This window comes from Andrographis paniculata, unplaced genomic scaffold (assembly GCF_009805555.1).
Source record: "Andrographis paniculata isolate CXL003 unplaced genomic scaffold, ASM980555v1 Contig83END, whole genome shotgun sequence".
NCBI classification, from domain to species: Eukaryota; Viridiplantae; Streptophyta; class Magnoliopsida; order Lamiales; family Acanthaceae; genus Andrographis; species Andrographis paniculata.
Window position 1 is genome coordinate 3,607,855 of NW_026137621.1, and position 18,238 is coordinate 3,626,092.

At 36.7% G+C, this 18,238-nt stretch overlaps 1 protein-coding gene across 21 annotated transcripts; it reads right to left on the reverse strand.

The window, feature by feature from the left end:
* Nucleotides 1-1,070: 1,070 nt before the first annotated feature.
* Nucleotides 1,071-18,053, reverse strand: LOC127241887 (probable disease resistance protein At4g27220). Of its 21 annotated transcripts, none has more exons than XR_007836655.1 (5): nucleotides 13,022-13,311; nucleotides 9,592-12,535; nucleotides 9,412-9,443; nucleotides 8,525-9,263; nucleotides 6,333-8,391 (listed from the first exon to the last, which is right to left on the reverse strand). XR_007836655.1 is itself a non-coding variant. In XM_051261149.1 (3 exons), exons 2-3 carry the CDS (start codon nucleotides 17,413-17,415, stop codon nucleotides 1,439-1,441), a joined length of 2,862 nt encoding a protein of 953 aa, XP_051117106.1. In that variant the 5' UTR covers nucleotides 17,416-17,436; nucleotides 17,900-18,051; the 3' UTR covers nucleotides 1,071-1,438. The 21 variants fall into 21 exon arrangements, 10 of the variants coding, with proteins under 10 accessions (XP_051117106.1, XP_051117109.1, XP_051117103.1 ...); XR_007836657.1 differs by adding an exon at nucleotides 14,561-14,656 and having other exon boundaries at nucleotides 6,338-9,263; nucleotides 13,022-13,069; XR_007836659.1 differs by lacking the exon at nucleotides 9,592-12,535 and adding exons at nucleotides 14,561-17,436; nucleotides 17,900-18,053 and having other exon boundaries at nucleotides 6,343-9,263; nucleotides 13,028-13,069.
* Between the last annotated feature and the right edge of the window lie 185 nt (nucleotides 18,054-18,238).

Genomic DNA, 18,238 nt, shown 5'->3' on the forward strand with positions numbered 1-18,238 from the left:
TAATTTATATAATAATAAATTAAAATAAATATTGAATAATTTTATTATGTAATTATATAATTCATTAAAATAATACTCTTACTTTTTAATTTATTATAAATATATTAATGGTATTGTATTTATTGAACTTAATTATTATTACCATGTATAACTTATCTTAATAATTTCACATGCTAAAGTTAGGTTGTTTTTTAATTTTCCAAATTTTTTACATGCAATCCACACAATTTTTCTTATGAAGATATGTTCCATCTATTTTGGAAAGTGCTTAAAACATTTGGTTTTAAAAATTAAGAAAAATACATTTTAAAATAAAAATTGTGTGTAATATATTAATTTTTTTTTGAAAAAATATGTTGAAAAATTTTGTTTAAAAGAAAAAAGCTGTAATTTCTGAATTAAAATAGGTTGAATGTAAAAAAAAATATGTAAAATCCACCTCTAACAGTGAATAGAGATGAAAATTTTAAAAAATATTTATTTCAGAAGCAAAAAAGAATGAATTTATATATTTAATATATTAATTATTTATTCATATGTATTTAATATTTTATTTATATATTTATTTTTTAATTCATATATATTATTTTTTATTTTATTTATTTTTTAATTGATAATTTTATATATTTATTTTTAATAAATATTTGAAAATAAAGCTCGACCTCATTCGTTAACAAAACGAGCATACTTATATTATTTGGCTTTCATAAACGATTATAAACGAACCGAACTTAGTCAAATACACAAATGAAAGTTCATTTGACAACTCTAGTTATTGAGTACCATAATAACATTGAGATGTAAAATAGTAAATTGAACCCTAGAACACAAATAAAAATAAAAGAAATAAAAAAACAATAAAGATGATAAAAATAGAAAATTATAAATTTAAATAATATAAATGATTATATAAATATATAATATTAATTTTTATAATTATTAATTTAAACAAGTTCGGAACGAGCCAGGATTCGGGACGAGTTTTTTATCGAACCCGTAACCCATCCCGGATCAGACCAGGTTTAAAATCTCAAAATTAACAAGCTGCCCAGACTCAACCGAGTTTAAAATCTCAAAATTTATAACATGTTCCGCTCTAAAATTTTGAACCGAAACCCGCCCCATTAACATAAGGGCCGGAACAGGTCCGCGGCAAAATCCACCCCAATAGTAAAATATTGGGTACTATTTGTAAATTAAAAAAAGTTATATAAAATAGAATTCTAGGAATTGTTGGAGATTGAGTTATGTATCAGAGTCCTACAAAAATTGAGAAATATATTGTAACTCATGCAAAAATAAAGTTATCGGCTCAAAAATAAATTTTCTTACATAATCCGCAACTTCATTCTGGTCAAGGCGAAGGGAGTGTAGCTCAAGCGATCGAACTTTCCTAAAAACCTTAAGTCTGTCGATGTAATCACACCTGGCTATGGCTTCAGAGCCATACAATGAATGGTTGTAGCAGAGAATGGTGTGAGGGATGTCCCAACTCCAACTTCTCCCACCATTCCTTCTCATTATCCATTAAGGAAAATTTTTTGAAACCTGGAGGCATATCATCGTCGTCGTCATCATCATCATCGCTTGGCTGTCCGAAAACCAGAGAAAACTTCTGCAAAGCTCGGCAATTTCCCAAGGCGATACGCTTAATCGAACCGCAGACTGTTGTTGTATGGAAGATGGTCTTCAATTTTGGTAGATTTTGAAGACTTAGAGCCTCCAGTTTGGGGAGGCCGACCAAAGATGCTCGACTGAATTCTCCTCCGCCGCTCATTTCAAATATCTCTTCTATCATTTTGCAGCCAACAATTGTGAGAATTTTCAGGTTCTGGAGATGCGATGCTGGTAGCCCGAGCTTCTTCATTTTGTGGCACTTGAAAATATGCAGCTCATTTAACGAGGAGAAAAAGACACGTGGAGGTGGCGATGACATGGATGCTGACGGAGATGCCAATTGTTCGATCCTCGAAAGACACTCTGTTTCTTCACAATACTCAATTGAGAAGCTCTGTGTTGATGTGATATTTTTGAAAATCCGTACGAGATCTTCCGCAAAACACTTGCTCAACCCCTTGCAATTATGCAATAGTAGCCGTTGGATGTTTCCGGCCAGTATTGTCGCGTCTTTGTAGTTACTTGAATCAAAGTAGTAGCGCTGGAACTCCAACTTATTATAAGAGCCCCCGATACAGTCAGTATATTTTTTCGATCCTATAATGATGGAGTAAGCTAAACTCGGCGTGTTTCTCATCAACAAATTATAATCACCAATATCCTTCAATATCCCTCGAAACTCCTCCAAATTCTTCAGCTCAAGTATTTCTTCCATTGGCGCGTAATTATGGCATGGAAGGTGGAGGCATTGAAGATATGTAAACTTCGAGACGAGACAACTTGGTAACATTTTCAAGTGTCGTCCATTAATCGACAAAAATTTGAGATTGAATAATTCTTCCATCCCTCGAGGAACTTCTTGTATTCGACTGAATGAGAGATCCAACTCCTTTAAGTTCTTCAGTTTTCCCAGGTAAGGCAGATATTCGAGCTGATAACAGCCTGCAAGGATCAATCCTTTGAGGCTTGTCATCTCTGAGAAAGAATCGGGTAACTTCTTGATCATAGTCCCGGACAAATCGAGAATGGACAGGCTGCGCATTTGTAAGAAGAATGAATTGGGTATGAAGTTCAAGGGATGATTTTGCGCCAAAAGTAAAGTCGACAACTTGGGACAGTTTGGAGACAATCCATCCGGTATTGGTCCTATGTCATTATGCATCAAAGACATCTTCTCAATGTCATTACCCCATTCTTCTTCAGTCGGAATATCCTTCAAGAAATAGTTCCCGGCTATTACCACAGTCTTGCCTTCCGCAATCTTTAGCGCCATAGCTCTCACTAAATCATGCATCTTCACCTTCTTTGAATCTACTCTTTCTAGTAAACAAACATTCACCAATCTGTCGACTATGGCGCGACCTTGGATAAACAATTGTGTCCTGCTCTCTCTTTTGTCCATAAACTCCTCTAGAATAAAATATCGAATCAAATGCTCTTCCAGAATCTCAAAATCTTCGGGATATAAGCAGCAATATAGGAAACAATTTTGTAGCTTTGAATACCCATTATTTCTTCCTTTGCATCGATCCAATCGGTCAAAGCTGTATTTGAGTACTTTAAACACACATTCTTCCATGTGGTCTTGCCCCATGATGGATGCCCTTAATTCCGCCAATGCATCACTCCATACATGGACCTCGGTCTCGCCCTTCATGCTTCCTGCAATGGTGATAACACCTAGCGGCAAACCATCGCATACTCTCACCATACACTTGGCGATATCTTGAACTTCCGAAGTTAGATTCACATTTCGGCCAAGTGTATCTTTGAATAACATCCACGCTTCATTTTCTTGCAACATCTCTACCTTCATTATTTTGATGCAATCAAATTGATCACACACTTTTTTCGAGCGAGTAGTTATCACTATTTTACAACCTTCCATAGAGAGCGGATCTCCTAACTTTTTCAAATCAATATGCTTCCAAACGTCATCAAATATAATAACAAGGTTGTTTACTTTGGATAGCATTGCATTCAATTGCGATGCTCTTTTATCTTCATTCATCTCACCTAAGAGACCACAGCCTAACAATTTGGCTATCTCATCTTGCAACATTGAGATTGTAAACTCTTGAGGGACCGTGATCCATACAACATGCTCGCCACTTTGCTCTTGGAGACGATTATTTACATGCTTGGCAAGTGTTGTTTTTCCGACACCACCCATGCCATAAATCCCAATGCTCGACACCCCATCAGACGACAAGAAACTCAAAATTGTTTCCAAATTTTTCTTGAATTGCTCACCTACTAACTCCCCAACACAAAACTTGTCTCCCTTGATCTCATAATCATCAACTACAAGCTCGCCAAAATGCTGCCTTTGCTCTACCAGCTCGCGCATTCTTGCTTCTAGTTTTGCAGCTCGACCTCCACCAAAGAATTGTGTCACAAAGCCTTCCATTCGCATTTGACTTTCCAATATACCAAGTTCATTGTCAATTGATTGAACTTGTTCTAACCAATCGCCAACTTCTCTTTTCCTTTTCCTTTTTCCAGATTGCTCATCCCTCTTGATTGCATCTTCGACATCAGATGCTTTAGCACGCAGTAACCTCATGTTAGTTTGCAGAGATTCGAAAGTGGCCTCGTCTTTTTTGCTCAGTGCAATATCCGCCAACTTCTCTGCTAACTTGGACAAAAATGCCTCCCCCAACTTATACAACAATAACGTCATCTTATCCTTCACACTTCCCGCCTAAAACATGCACAAATAGATAGCATAAATCAAAAAAAAAATTTAACCTTAGAGCGATAGACCGTTCGAAATGAATTTGTAACTTATGCATAAGTAGTGGTCTAGTTGCACATTAATACGAATTATTGAGGAATATGATCTTGTCTCTTATTTAACATGGGATCTAGAAATTTCCACACCTCATCTTATGTGATGTATGAAGAAAAATAAAAATTACATCCACAGAGCAGCAGCTATATGTTTTTGCACAAAGAGTAGTTTGATCTGTTGATCTAATATATATGAGCAGAGGAGAGTTATTCATTGGTTTTTTCTTGAAACATGAATAAATCCATGCTCTTGACAAATAATAAATCCATGGCATAAATGAAAAGCTTTAAAGTTAGATGTTATTTACCCAAAAAAAAAAAAAAAAGCATCAGAACAAAGAACAATAAAGTCTGAGATGGAGAACGATCACCTCAACCTCAAATGGAAATGAAGAAGATCGATCGAACTTGAATCTAGCCTGCAAAGTACAATTTCAAATGAGATCTGGAAAGGAAGAAGCAGCCAACCCCCAATAATACAAGAACAGAAGCAACTGATGAGTAGAGTAGACTCTCATGTCAAGTCAACTCTTTACAATGTGATAAAGTCTTTTTTTTTTAAGAAAATAATAATAATAATAACAATAACAAAACCAGCTGCTATCCACCTAATCACTATCAATAGGAATATATTTATTTGAGAGTGTTTTTTCTTACTGCAACTTATGATGTAAGTAATAGTGTATATATATATATATATATTTCACTTTCAAAGTGGTCCATCTCTTCTAGCAAAATTTCTTATCTATGTATTTTTAAAATGTCATCAAGTTGCCTTACCTTAGCAGCAAAATCCCTTTTGAGGATGATAAAATGTGCATATGCAGATTGTTTTATCCTGTATATGAGCAATTTAACCCTACTAATATTATTAATTTTAACTTAATATTTTGAATATATATATATATATATATATGGTTAAAGAGACAAAAATAAGATCACAAACACACACTCCAGCCCTGTAATTAGGAGGCATTTGACTAGTAAGGAGTGGTCGGAATTAGTGTAATGGATCAAGCCTGCCACACAGGACTTGTCTGGTGTGGCTTATCTAGATTACGTAGTATGTAGGTTATTGCGTTCATTCCTAAGTTTTTCTAGTGAAGATAGAACTTTGGGTTTCCATATCATTAAGACTGGAGGTGATGGCTTGCAACTTTTTTATTGAGCCTACCGGAACTTGAGATTTAAAGCTCTGATACCATATTAGATGAAATAAATTAGATGAAATAAATGATGGCTCACCTAAAAGTTCTGATTTGCATTATTTATTTATTTATGTACAAATGAAAGTTAACCAACACGTTTTATGGCAAAGGATAAATGCCACCAAACTAAACTTGGCCATAAACGACAACAAACTGGGACGGTGAGACTCGAACTCAAGAATTAAAAACTATTTCATTCAAAATATAATTTTCATCAGAAATATCATATCCAACACTTATTTTTTATTTAAACCATTATATCTAAAATCATAATTTCAATTAAAGAATATTCACATCCAAAACAACGAACTACTCAGCCGCAAACATAAAGTAAGTTGTGCACACCATTTTATATCAATCTTAATATTATCAAACCTAGTGATGTTCTAACAATCACATGACCATCCTCCTCATCCCAAAAGGGCATGTCAAGCTTCGTAAAATTGAACTGATCAAAAAAAGCAATCAATACAAATAAATATTACAAGCGGCAACAAGGCTTAAAACCGTAAAAGTGAGATGATCCATCAATCTTAGAAAATTGCAAAAAATATCTTCCATCTACACCTCATTATCACTTTTATCCCGAATTATATATTCTACATGTTTGCAAAAATCGATATTTATATCATTTGACCGCGCGTGATGTTAACTTTTGCAAACATATATGATATATTTTGCCGAGATATGGAACAAAAAGTGAAAATAGGGTATACATAAGGGATATTTTTTGCAATTTTCTCTTAGAAAATATTTTATAGACAAGTAAACGAAATGTGTTACATTAGATTAAAGTATAACTAAAAATAACCGCACAAAGGTTTATTCAACCTTAATTAACTAAATGTTCTTACACAGGTTTTTATTTTTTTTTTAACACAGGTTGGAGTTCGCAGCTTCAGTTTGTTCATCTCCATCGAATGAATGGCTGTAGGAGAGAATGGTGCGAGGGATGCCCCAACTCCAACTTCTCCCACCATTCCTTCTCACTATTCAGTAATTCAATTTCCTTGAGAGCTGTTGGTGGAGCAATATCATCATCATCACTCGGCTGTCCGAAAGCCAAACAAAACTTGTGTAATGCTGGACAATTTTCCAATGTGATGTAATAAATTGAACTGCAGATTGTCGTTGTATGGCAGATGCTCTTCAATTTTGGCAGATTATGAAGACGTAGATACTCTAATTTGGGGAGCTGGAAAACCATAGATGCTTCTCCGAATTGCAGCTTCATTTCAAATATCTCTTCAATCATTTCACAACCAACAATACTGAGAAATTCCAGGTTCTGGAGATGCACTGCTGGTAGCCCGAGCTTCTTCATATCGTTGCAACTATCAATATCCAGCTTCTTTAATGACGAGAAAAAGACGTGTGATGACATGGACTGTTCGATCCTTGAAAGGGACTCTATTTCATCACACTCCTCAATTGTCAAGTTTCCTATTGAAGTGGGATTTTTGAAAACCTGTTTGAGAGCATCAGCCAAACACTTGCTCAACCCCTTAAACTTAGTAAATCCGAGATGTTGGATGTCTCCAGCCATTGTAGTCGCATCTTTGTCCTTACTCGAATCGAAGTCATAATCATGGAACTCAACCTGATTATAAAAGCCGACAAACTGGCCAAAATACATCAATGATCCTATAAAGATGGAGTATTCTAAACCAGGCTTGTTTCTCATCAACAAATTATAATCACAAACATCCTTCAATTTCCCAGGAAACTCCTCCAAATGCTTCAGCTGCAGTATTTCTTCCACTGGAACATATTGATCCCATGGAAGATAAAGACATTGAAGATATGGAAATTGAATATTTGGCGGCGATACTTTTACTTTTGGATGATTACGGTGGATAACAAATTTAGTATATATTTACTATATATTATTATATCCAAAACAAAGTAAAAGTTAAATATAATAGTAGTAAGTAAGGACTATTAATCTTTCTCTTGTTATTAGAATTATATAATATAAAATATTATTAATGTTAAAAGACTATTTGAATTTTCATTAATAATTGGACTCGAACTCTGATCCGGACCCGGCATACATTAAAAGTGATATATCTTATTTAAAAATATTATAATAAAATAATAAAAATAAATAAATTAAAGTAAAAACATATTTTTAATATAATTTATATTATTAAAAATATTTTTTTTTTATATATATATAATTAATATATTAGTAGGATCCACCCTTGGACCCAAGACCCGACCTGGACCTGATAAGGATATAAGATACCCGAATCTGGATCCAATATCCGAATAATTGAACCCAATCCTAAATAAATGGGTCGGTTCCGTAGTCAGGTCTCGTTCTGTCCGAACCCATTGTCATCCCTACACCTGGCTATGGCTTCAAAGCCATACAATAAATGGTTGTAGCAGATAATGGTTTAGGGATGTCCCAATTCCAACTTCTCCCACCATTCCTCTCATTATCCATTAAGCAAAATTTTTCGAAACCTGTTGGAGGCATATCATCGTCATCATCATCATCATCGCTTGGCTTTCCAAAAACCTGCAAAGCTCGGTATTTTCCCGACGTGATACAATTAATCGAACCGCAGACTGTTGTTGTAAGGAAGATGGTCTTCAATTTTGGTAGATTTTGAAGACTTAGATCCTCTAGTTTGGGGAGGCCGACCAGATTTTGAAGACTTAAGATCCTCTAGTTTGGGGAGGCCGACCAAAGATGCTCGACTGAATTCTCCTCGGCCACTCATTTCTTCGCAATAGTTTCAAACGGAGTCCAAATGAGGCTGCCCTATACATCAAAAGAGACGGTTGTAACGTGTCCAAAAGCTGACACATCCGGCGCCTAGGCCACGCCCGCGCTGAGGCCCAGAGAGTCTTGTGCGCACCATATACTATGGGAGAATCATGCGGAACACACGTACCTGCACCAAGATATGGGTCATTAGTCGGTCGTACAGGACAGGGGCTCGCACACATGGGACGAACTATGGCCGAGAACCAGGGACAGGAATGTCAGCTCATGACAAACTCCCCCACTTCAGGTCAGTCGTAAACGCCCTCGTGCGACGCTACTTGAGTGCACTAACGTTGTTTCTTGCACCCTCGGTATGCCTCCGCCGAACCTTTTCCTGCATACCATTCTTTTGGTGCTCACCAACAGCCAGCGAGGTCTTTTGCCATAATCCATGTGCGACCCAACTTCCGCTACGCATCTCCACACACCATTCGAGACATCCTTTTTGCGGCTTGTGTGATTTTCGCCCGAGTACTGGTTTTTCCCTCATGAACAAAGCTCGGCCCTCTTGGCCTTTTCAGCAACGTCGAGTATACTCCCCCTCCTTGGGATGTCCAGTTATCTTAGGACATGCTCTTCCTTGACGTGCTCGGCAACGTCGGACTGTCCAGTTTCCTTAGGACATGATCCTCTTGATCATCCTTGACGTGTCCACTGACATGCTCCTTGACTCGAGATATGCCCACTTTGTCGCTTCGTTCGTCACCAACGCCAAGGTCGGCTCTGATACCATATGTAACGTGTCCGAAAGCTGACACGCCCGACCCCTAGGCCAAGCCCACGCTGAGGCCTAGACCAGCCATCCTCTGTGCCCAACACGCCCGGGATATACCATACAGTATTGAGAAATCATGCAGAACACGTACCTGCACCAAGATATAGGTCATTAGTCGGCCGTACACGGTGCTCATTTCTTGACTGATCTTGAGTTAACGAAATATTTTCTCAGCATCCAAGTTCAACAAACCAAAAGAGAAATATTTCTTTCACAAGAAAAATATGTTGAAAATCTACCTTTAAAAAATTTGATATGGAGAAATGCCAGCCTGCAAACACAGCGATGATGTCAAATGAAAACTTGGAGTTGAATGACGGCTCAAAAAAAGTATATGCAAAGAATTTTCGGAATTTGGCTCAAAATAAATCATTCATATTGAATTGAAACTAAATATAAATACACAAAAGAAACTCAACCTTGAATTAAATGTATGTTCTAACACAGTTTGGGGTCTCTTCATGTGATTCCACCTGATTATGGCTTCAGTTCCATTGAATAAATGGTTGTAGGAGAGAATGGTGTGAGGGATGCCCCAACTCCAACTTCTCCCACCATTCCTTCTCACTCTTCAATAATTCAATTTCTTTGAGGGCTGTTGGAGCCATATCATCGTCATAATCATCACTTGGCTGTCCGAAAACCAAAGAAAACTTAAGCAATGCTCGGCATTTTTGTAAAGTGATATGACTAATCGAACTGCAGACTGTTGTTGTGTGGCAGATGCTCTTCAAATCTGGTAGATTTTGAAGTTGTAAAGACTCTAGTTTGGGGAGCTGGCAGGCCGTAGATGCTTCTCTGGATTCTCCTCCTCTGCCGGTGCCTTGCTTCATTTCAAATATCTCTTCTATCATTTCACAATCAGCAATTCTGAGAAATTTCAAGGTCTGGAGATCCGATGCTGGTACCCCGAGCTTCTTCACCTTGTTGCACTTATAAATCCTCAGCTGGATAAGTGACCAGAAATGGATGTGTGATGATATGGATGCTGATGTAAATGTGGATTGTTCGATCCTCGAAAGGCACTCTATTTCTTCACAATCCTCAATTTCCAAGCTTTCTATTGAAGTGGGATTATTGAAAACCAGCCTGAGATCTTCCACTAAACACTTGCTCAACCCCTTACACTTGATCAATCGTAGATGTTGGATGTCTCCGGCCAGTATAGTCACGTCTTTGTCCTTACTTGAATGAAGGTCACAATGCCGTAACTCCAACCGATTATAAAAGCCCCACGGATCAATACAAACCGATCCTATACTGATGGAGTAAGCTAAATCTGGCCTATTTCTCATCAACAAATTATAATCATAAACATCTTTCAATATCCCTCGAAACTCCTCCAACTGCTTTAGCTTCAGTATTTCTTCCACTGGAACGTATTTATCGCGTGGAAGGTAGAGACATTGAAGATATGTAAACTTGGATACCAAACAACTTGGTAGCTTTTTCAAGTGGCGGGTGCCATTAAATGACAAAAAATTGAGATCCAATAATTCTTCCACGCCTTGAGGAATTTCTTGTATTCCACTGAATGAGAGATCCAACTCCTTCAAATTCTTGAGTTTTCCCAAGTAAGGCAAATATTCGAGTTTAGAACAACTTGCAAGGATCAACCCTTTAAGGCTTGTAATGTCTGAGACAGAATTTGGTAACATCTTGATCCTAGTCCCCGACAAATCAAGGATGAATAGGCTGCACATTTGCAGGAAGAATGAATTTGGTATGTAGTCCAGGGAAAAATTTTCGGCCAAAAGTAATGTTGACAACTTGTGATAGCTTGGAGACAATGCATCTGGTATTTTACTTATGCCATTACGCATCAAAGACATCTTCTCGAGGTCATTGCCCCATACTTCTTCAGTCGGAATAGTCTTCAAGGAATAGTGCCCCGATATTACCATGGTCTTACCTTCAGCAATCTTTAATGCCATAGCTCTCATTAAATCATGCATCTTTACTACTCTGTGGCTTACTCTTTCTAGTAAGCAAACATTCACTAATCTGTTGACTATGGTGCGACCTTGGTTAAAGAGTTCTTTCCTTTTATCTCTTTTTTCCATAAACTCCTCTAAAATAAAATATCGGATCAAATGCTCTTCCTCTATATTCCAATCTTCTGGATATAAGGAGCAATATAGGAAACAGTGTTGAAACTTCGAATACCCTTTATTCTTTCCTTCGCATTGATCCAATCGGTCAAAGCTATATTTAAGAACTTTAAACACATGCTCTTCCATGTCGTCTTGCCCCATGATGGATGCCCTCAATTCTGCCAATGCATCACTCCATACATGAACCTCAGTCTCACCCTTCATGCTTCCTGCAATAGTGATAACACCTAGCGGCAGACCATCACATACTTTAACCATACACTTGGCAATTTCTTGGACTTCCAAAGTTAACTTCACATCTCGCCCAAGTGTATCTTTGAATAAAAACCACGCTTCATTTTCTTGCAGCGTCTCCACCTTCATTATTTTGTTGCAATCCAATTGATCGCACACTTTTTTTGAGCGAGAAGTTATCACTATTTTACATCCATTCAGAGAGAGCGGATCTCCCAACTTTTTCAAATCAATATACTTCCAAACATCATCAAATATAATAACAAGATTGTTTATTTTGGATAGCATTGCATTCAATTGAGATGCTCTTTTATCTTCATTCCTCTCGTTTAAGAGACGATGGCCGATGGATTTAGCTATTTCATCTTGCAAAATCGAAATTGTAAACTCTTGAGACACCGTGATCCATACAACATGCACGCTTCTTTGTACTTGGAGATGATTATTTACATTCTTGGCAAGTGTTGTTTTACCAACACCCCCCATGCCATAAATCCCAATGCTCGACACCCCATCAGACGACAGGAAACTCAAAATTGTTTCCAAATTTTTCTTGAATTGCTTACCTACTAACTCCCCAACACAAAACTTGTCTCCCTTGATCTCATAATCATCAACTACAAGCTCGCCAAAATGCTGCCTTTGCTCTACCAGCTCGCGCATTCTTGCTTCTAGTTTTGCAGCTCGACCTCCACCAAAGAATTGTGTCACAAAGCCTTCCATTCGCATTTCATTTTCCAATATACCAAGTTCATTGTCAATTGATTGAACTTGTTCTAACCAATCTCCAACTTCTCTTTTCCTTTTCCTTTTCCTTTTTCCGGATTGCTCATCCCTCTTGATTGCATCTTCGACATCAGATGCTTTAGCACGCAGTAACCTCATGTTAGTTTGCAGAGATTCGAAAGTGGCCTCGTCTTTTTTGCTCAGTGCAATATCCACCAACTTCTCTGCTAACTTGGACAAAAATGTCTCCCCCAACTTATACAACAATAACGTCATCTTATCCTTCACACTTCCCGCCAAAAACATGCACAAATAAATAGCATAAATCAACAATTTTTTTTAACCTTAGAGCGATAGACTGTTCAAAATGAATTTGTAACTTATGCATAAGCAGTGGTCTAGTTGCACATTAATATGAATTATTGAGCAATATGATCTTGTCTCTTATTTAACATGGGATCTAAAAATTTCCACACCTCATCTTATGTGATGTATGAAGAAAAATAAAAGTTAGATCCATAGAGCAGCAGCTATATGTTTTTGTACAAAGAGTAGTTTGATCTGTTGATCTAATATATATGAGCAGAGGAGAGTTATTCATTTGCTTTTTATAGAAACATGATTAAATACTCTTGACAAATAATAAATCCATGCTCTTGACAAATAAAAAATCCATGGCATAAATCTAAAGCTTTAAAGTTAGATGTTATTTACCAAAAACAAAAAAAAGCATCAGAAACAAAGAACAATAAAGTCTGAGATGGAGAACGATCACCTCAACCTCAAATGGAAATGAAGAAGATCGATCGAACTTGAATCTAGCCTGCAAAGTACAATTTCAAATGAGATTGGAAAGGAAGAAGCAGCCAACCCCCAATAATACAAGAACAGAAGCAACTGATGAGTAGAGTAGACTCTCATGTCAAGTCAACTCTTTACAATGTGATGAAGTCTTTCTTTCTTTTAGAAAATAATAATAATAATAATAACAATAACAAAACCAGCTGCTATCCACCGAATCACTATCAATAGGAATATATTTATTTGAGTGTATTTTTCTTACTGCAACTTATGATGTAAATAATAGCATATATATGTATATATTTCACTTTCAAAGTGTTCCATCTCTTATAGCAAAATTTCTTATCTATGCATTTTTAAAATGTCTTCAAGTTGCCTTACCTTATTAGCAAAATCTCTTTTGAGGATGATAAAATGTGCATATGCAGATTGTTTTGTCTTGTATATGAGCAATTCAACCCTATTAATATTATTAATTTTAACTTTAATATTTTTAATATATATATATATAAGGTTAAAGAGACAAAAATAAGATCACAAACACACACTCCAGCCCTGTAAGTAGGAGGCATTTGACTAGTAAGGAGTGGTCGGAATTAGTGTAATGGATCAAGCCTGCCACACAGGACTTGTCTGGTGTGGCTTATCTAGATTATGTAGTATGTAGGTTATTGCGTTCATTCCTAGAGTTTTTCTCGTTAAGATAGCGACCGTGGATTTCCATATCATTAAGATGGGAGGTGATGGCTTGCAACTTTTTAATTGAGCCAAGCGAAATTCGAAACTTAAAGCTTTGATATCATATTAGATTAAATAAATGATCGACTCACCTTAAATCTCTGATATACATCATATTATTTATTTATCTACAAATGAGAGTCAACCAACACGATTAAATAAATGATCGACTCACCTAAAATCTCTGATATACATCATATTATTTATTTATCTACAAATGAGAGTCAACCAACACGCCCCTTCAAGGGCAGGGGATAAACGCCACCAAACTAAACTTGTCCGTGGACGACAACAAATAGGGACGGTAAGACTCGAACTCGAGACCTAAAAACCATCTCATCCCTAAAGGGCATGTCAAAATTTGTGAAATTGAACTGGTAGAAAAAAGCAGTCAATACAAATAAATATTACAAGTGGCAATAAGGCTTAAAATTGTAAAAGTGAGATCTATCAATCTTGGGAAAATTGCAAAAAATATCCTCCATGTATACTTTATTATCACTTTTATCCTGAATTTATGTCGCTGACATAATATGTCTCACATGTTTGCAAAAGAAGCTATTTTATATCCTTTGGCCGCACGTGTTGGCGACATAAATCCAAGATAAAAGTGATAATGGGATATACATAAAGAATATTTTTTGTAATTTTCTCTATAAATCTTGAAGAAAATATTTCTTAGACAAGTAAAAAGAATTAGTTACATTTGATTAAAGTATAACTAAATATAAACGCGCAAAGGTTTATTTAACCTTAATGAACTAAATGTTCTTACACAGTTCGGAGTTCGCAGCTTCAGTTTGTTCATCTCCATCGAATGAATGGCTGTAGCAGAGAATGGTGCGAGGGATGCCCCAACTCCAACTTCTCCCACCATTCCTTCTCACTATTCAGTAATTCAATTTCCTTGAGAGCTGTTGGTGGAGCAATATCATCATCATCACTAGGCTGTCCGAAAGCCAAACAAAACTTGTGTAATGCTGGACAATTTTCCAATGTGATGTAATAAATTGAACTGCAGATTGTCGTTGTATGGCAGATGCTCTTCAATTTTGGCAGATTATGAAGACGTAGATACTCTAATTTGGGGAGCTGGAAAACCATAGATGCTTCTCCGAATTGCAGCTTCATTTCAAATATCTCTTCAATCATTTCACAGCCAGCAATACTGAGAAATTCCAAGTTCTTGAGATGCACTGCTGGTAGCCCGAGCTTCTTCATATTGTTGCAACTATCAATATCCAGCTTCTTTAATGACGAGAAAAGGACATGTGATGACATGGATTGTTCGATCCTTGAAAGGGACTCTATTTCATCACACTCCTCAATTGTCAAGTTTTCTATTGAAGTGGGATTTTTGAAAACCTGTTTGAGAGCATCAGCTAAACACTTGCTCAACCCCTTACACTTAGTAAATCCGAGATGTTGGATGTCTCCAGCCATTGTAGTCGCGTCTTTGTCCTTACTCGAATCGAAGTCATAATCATGGAACTCAACCTGATTATAAAAGCCGACAAACTGGCCAAAATACATCAATGATCCTATAAAGATGGAGTATGCTAAACCAGGCCTATTTCTCATCAACAAATTATAATCACAAACATCCTTCAATCTTCCTCGAAACTCCTCCAAATGCTTCAGCTGCAGTATTTCTTCCACTGGAACATATTGATCCCATGGAAGATAGAGACATTTAAGATATAGAAACTTCGATACCATACAGCTCGGCGACATTTTCAACCTGTAGACGTTATAAAATGACAAAAAGTTGAGATTGGATAATTCTTCCATCCCTTGAGGCACTTGTTGTATTCCAGTGCTTGTGAGATCCAACTCCCTCAAAATCTTCAGTTTTCCGATATTGGGAATATATGCAAGGTTAGAACAACGTGTAAGGATCAACCCTTTGAGGCTTTTCATGTCTGAGATAGAATTTGGTAACTTCTTGATGCTAGTCCCGGACAAGTTAAGAATGGATAGAGTGGACATATGCAAAAAGAATGAACTTGGGATAAAATCCAAGAAATGATTATCCACCAAATGTAATGTCGTCAACTTGGGACAGTTTGGAGACAATCCATCCGATATTGCTCTTATGCCATTACACATCAACGACATCTTCTCAATGTCATTGCCCCATTCTTCTTCAGTTGGAATATCCTTCAAGGAGCATTGCCCGGCTATTACCAAAGTCTTACCTTCAGAAATTTTTAATGCCATAGCTCTTACTAAATCGTGCATCTTAACTACTCCAGGACTTACTCTTTCTAGTAAACAAACATTCACCAATCTGTCGACTATGGCGCGACCTTGGATAAACAGTTGTTTCCTACTATCTCTTTTGTCCATGAACTCCTCTAAAATAAAATATCGGATCAAATCCTTTTCCTGTATCTTATAATCTTCTGGATATAAGGAGCAATATAGGAAACAATGTCGAAACTTTGAATACAATTTATTCTTTCTTTCACATCGATCCAACCGGTCAAAGCTATATTTGAGAACTTTAAACACATATTCTTCCATGTCATCTTGCCCCAGTATGGATGCCCTTAATTCCACCAGTGCATCACTCCATACATGAACCTCAGTCTCACCCTTCATGCTTCCTGCTATGGTGATAACACCCAACGGCAAACCGTCACATACTTTCACCATACACTTGGCGATTTCCAGGACGTCTGAAGTTAGATTCACATGTTGTCCAAGTGTATCTTTAAATAAGATCCACGCTTCATTTTCTTGCAACGTCTCCACCTTCATTATTTTGTTGCAATCAAATTGATCACACACTTTTTTTGAGCGAGTCGTTATCACTATTTTACATCGGTCCACAGAGAGAGGATCTCCCAACTTTTTCAAATCAATATGCTTCCAAACATCATCCATTATAATAACAAGGTTTTTTACTTTGGATAGCATTGCATTCAATCGCGATGCTCTTTTATCTTCGTTCCTCTCATCTAAGAGACTGTAGCCTACGGATTTGGCTATTTCTTCTTGCAACATTGAGATTGTAAACTCTTGAGAGATAGTGATCCATACAACACGCTTGCCACTTTGCTCTTGAAGACAATTATTTACATGCTTGGCAAGTGTTGTTTTTCCGACACCCCCCATGCCATAAATCCCAATGCTCGACACCCCATCAGACGACAAGAAACTCAAAATTATTTCCAAATTTTTCTTGAATTGCTCACCTACTAAATCCCCAATCCTAAACTTGTCTCCTCTGATGTTGCAATCTTCAAGTACAAGCTCCCCAAAATGTTGTCTTTGCTCAACCAACTCACGCACTCTTGCTTCTACTTTTGCTGCTAGACCTCCACCAAAGAATTGAGTCACAAAGCCTTCCATTCGCATTTCACTTTCCAACATACCAAGTTCATTGTCAATTGATTGAACTTGTTCTAACCAATCGCCAACTTCTCGTTTCCTTTTCCTTTTCCCAGATTGCTCATCCCTCTTGATTCCATCTTCGACATCAGATGCTTTAGCGCGCAGTAACCTCATGTTAGTTTGCAGAGAATCAAAAGTGGCCTCGTCTTTTTTGCTCAGTGCAATATCCACCAACTTCTCTGCTAACTTGGACAAAAATGTCTCCCCCAACTTATACAACAATAAATTCATCTTATCCTTCACACTTCCTGCCTAAAACATGCACAAATAGATTGCATAAATCAACGATTTTTTCAACCTTAGAGCAATAGACTGGTCGAAATTAATTTGTAACTTGTGCATAAGTAGTGGTCTAGTTGCACATTAATATGCATTATTGAGCAATTATGATCTTGTCTCACATTTAAGATGGGATCAAAAAGTTCTACACCTTATCTAAATGTGATGTAGGAAGAAAAATAAAAATTAGATCCATAGAGCAGCAGCTATGTTTTTCCAAAAGGAGTAGTTTGATCTGTTGATCTAATATATATGAGCCGAGGAGAGTTATTCAATTGCTTTTTCTTGAAACATGATTAAATACTATTAACAAATAACAAATCCATGGCATATAAATCTAAAGCTTTAAAGTTAGATGTTATTTACCCCCCCCCCCAAAAAAAAGCATCAGAAACAAAGAACAATAAAGTCTGAGATGGAGAACAATCACCCCAACCTCAAATGCAAATGAAGAAGATCGATCGAACTTGAATCTAGCCTGCAAAGTACAATTTCAAATGAGATCTGGAAAGGAAGAAGCAGCCAACCCCCAATAATACAAGAACAGAAGCAACTGATGAGTAGAGTAGATTCTCATGTCAAGTCAACTCTTTACGATGTGATAAAGTCTTTTTTCTTTTTAGAAAATAATAATAATAATAAAATTAACAAAACCAGCTGCTATCCACCGAATCACTATCAATAGGAATATATTTATTTGAGAGTGTATTTTTCTTACTGCAACTTATGATGTAAATAATAGCATATATATGTATATATTTCACTTTCAAAAGTG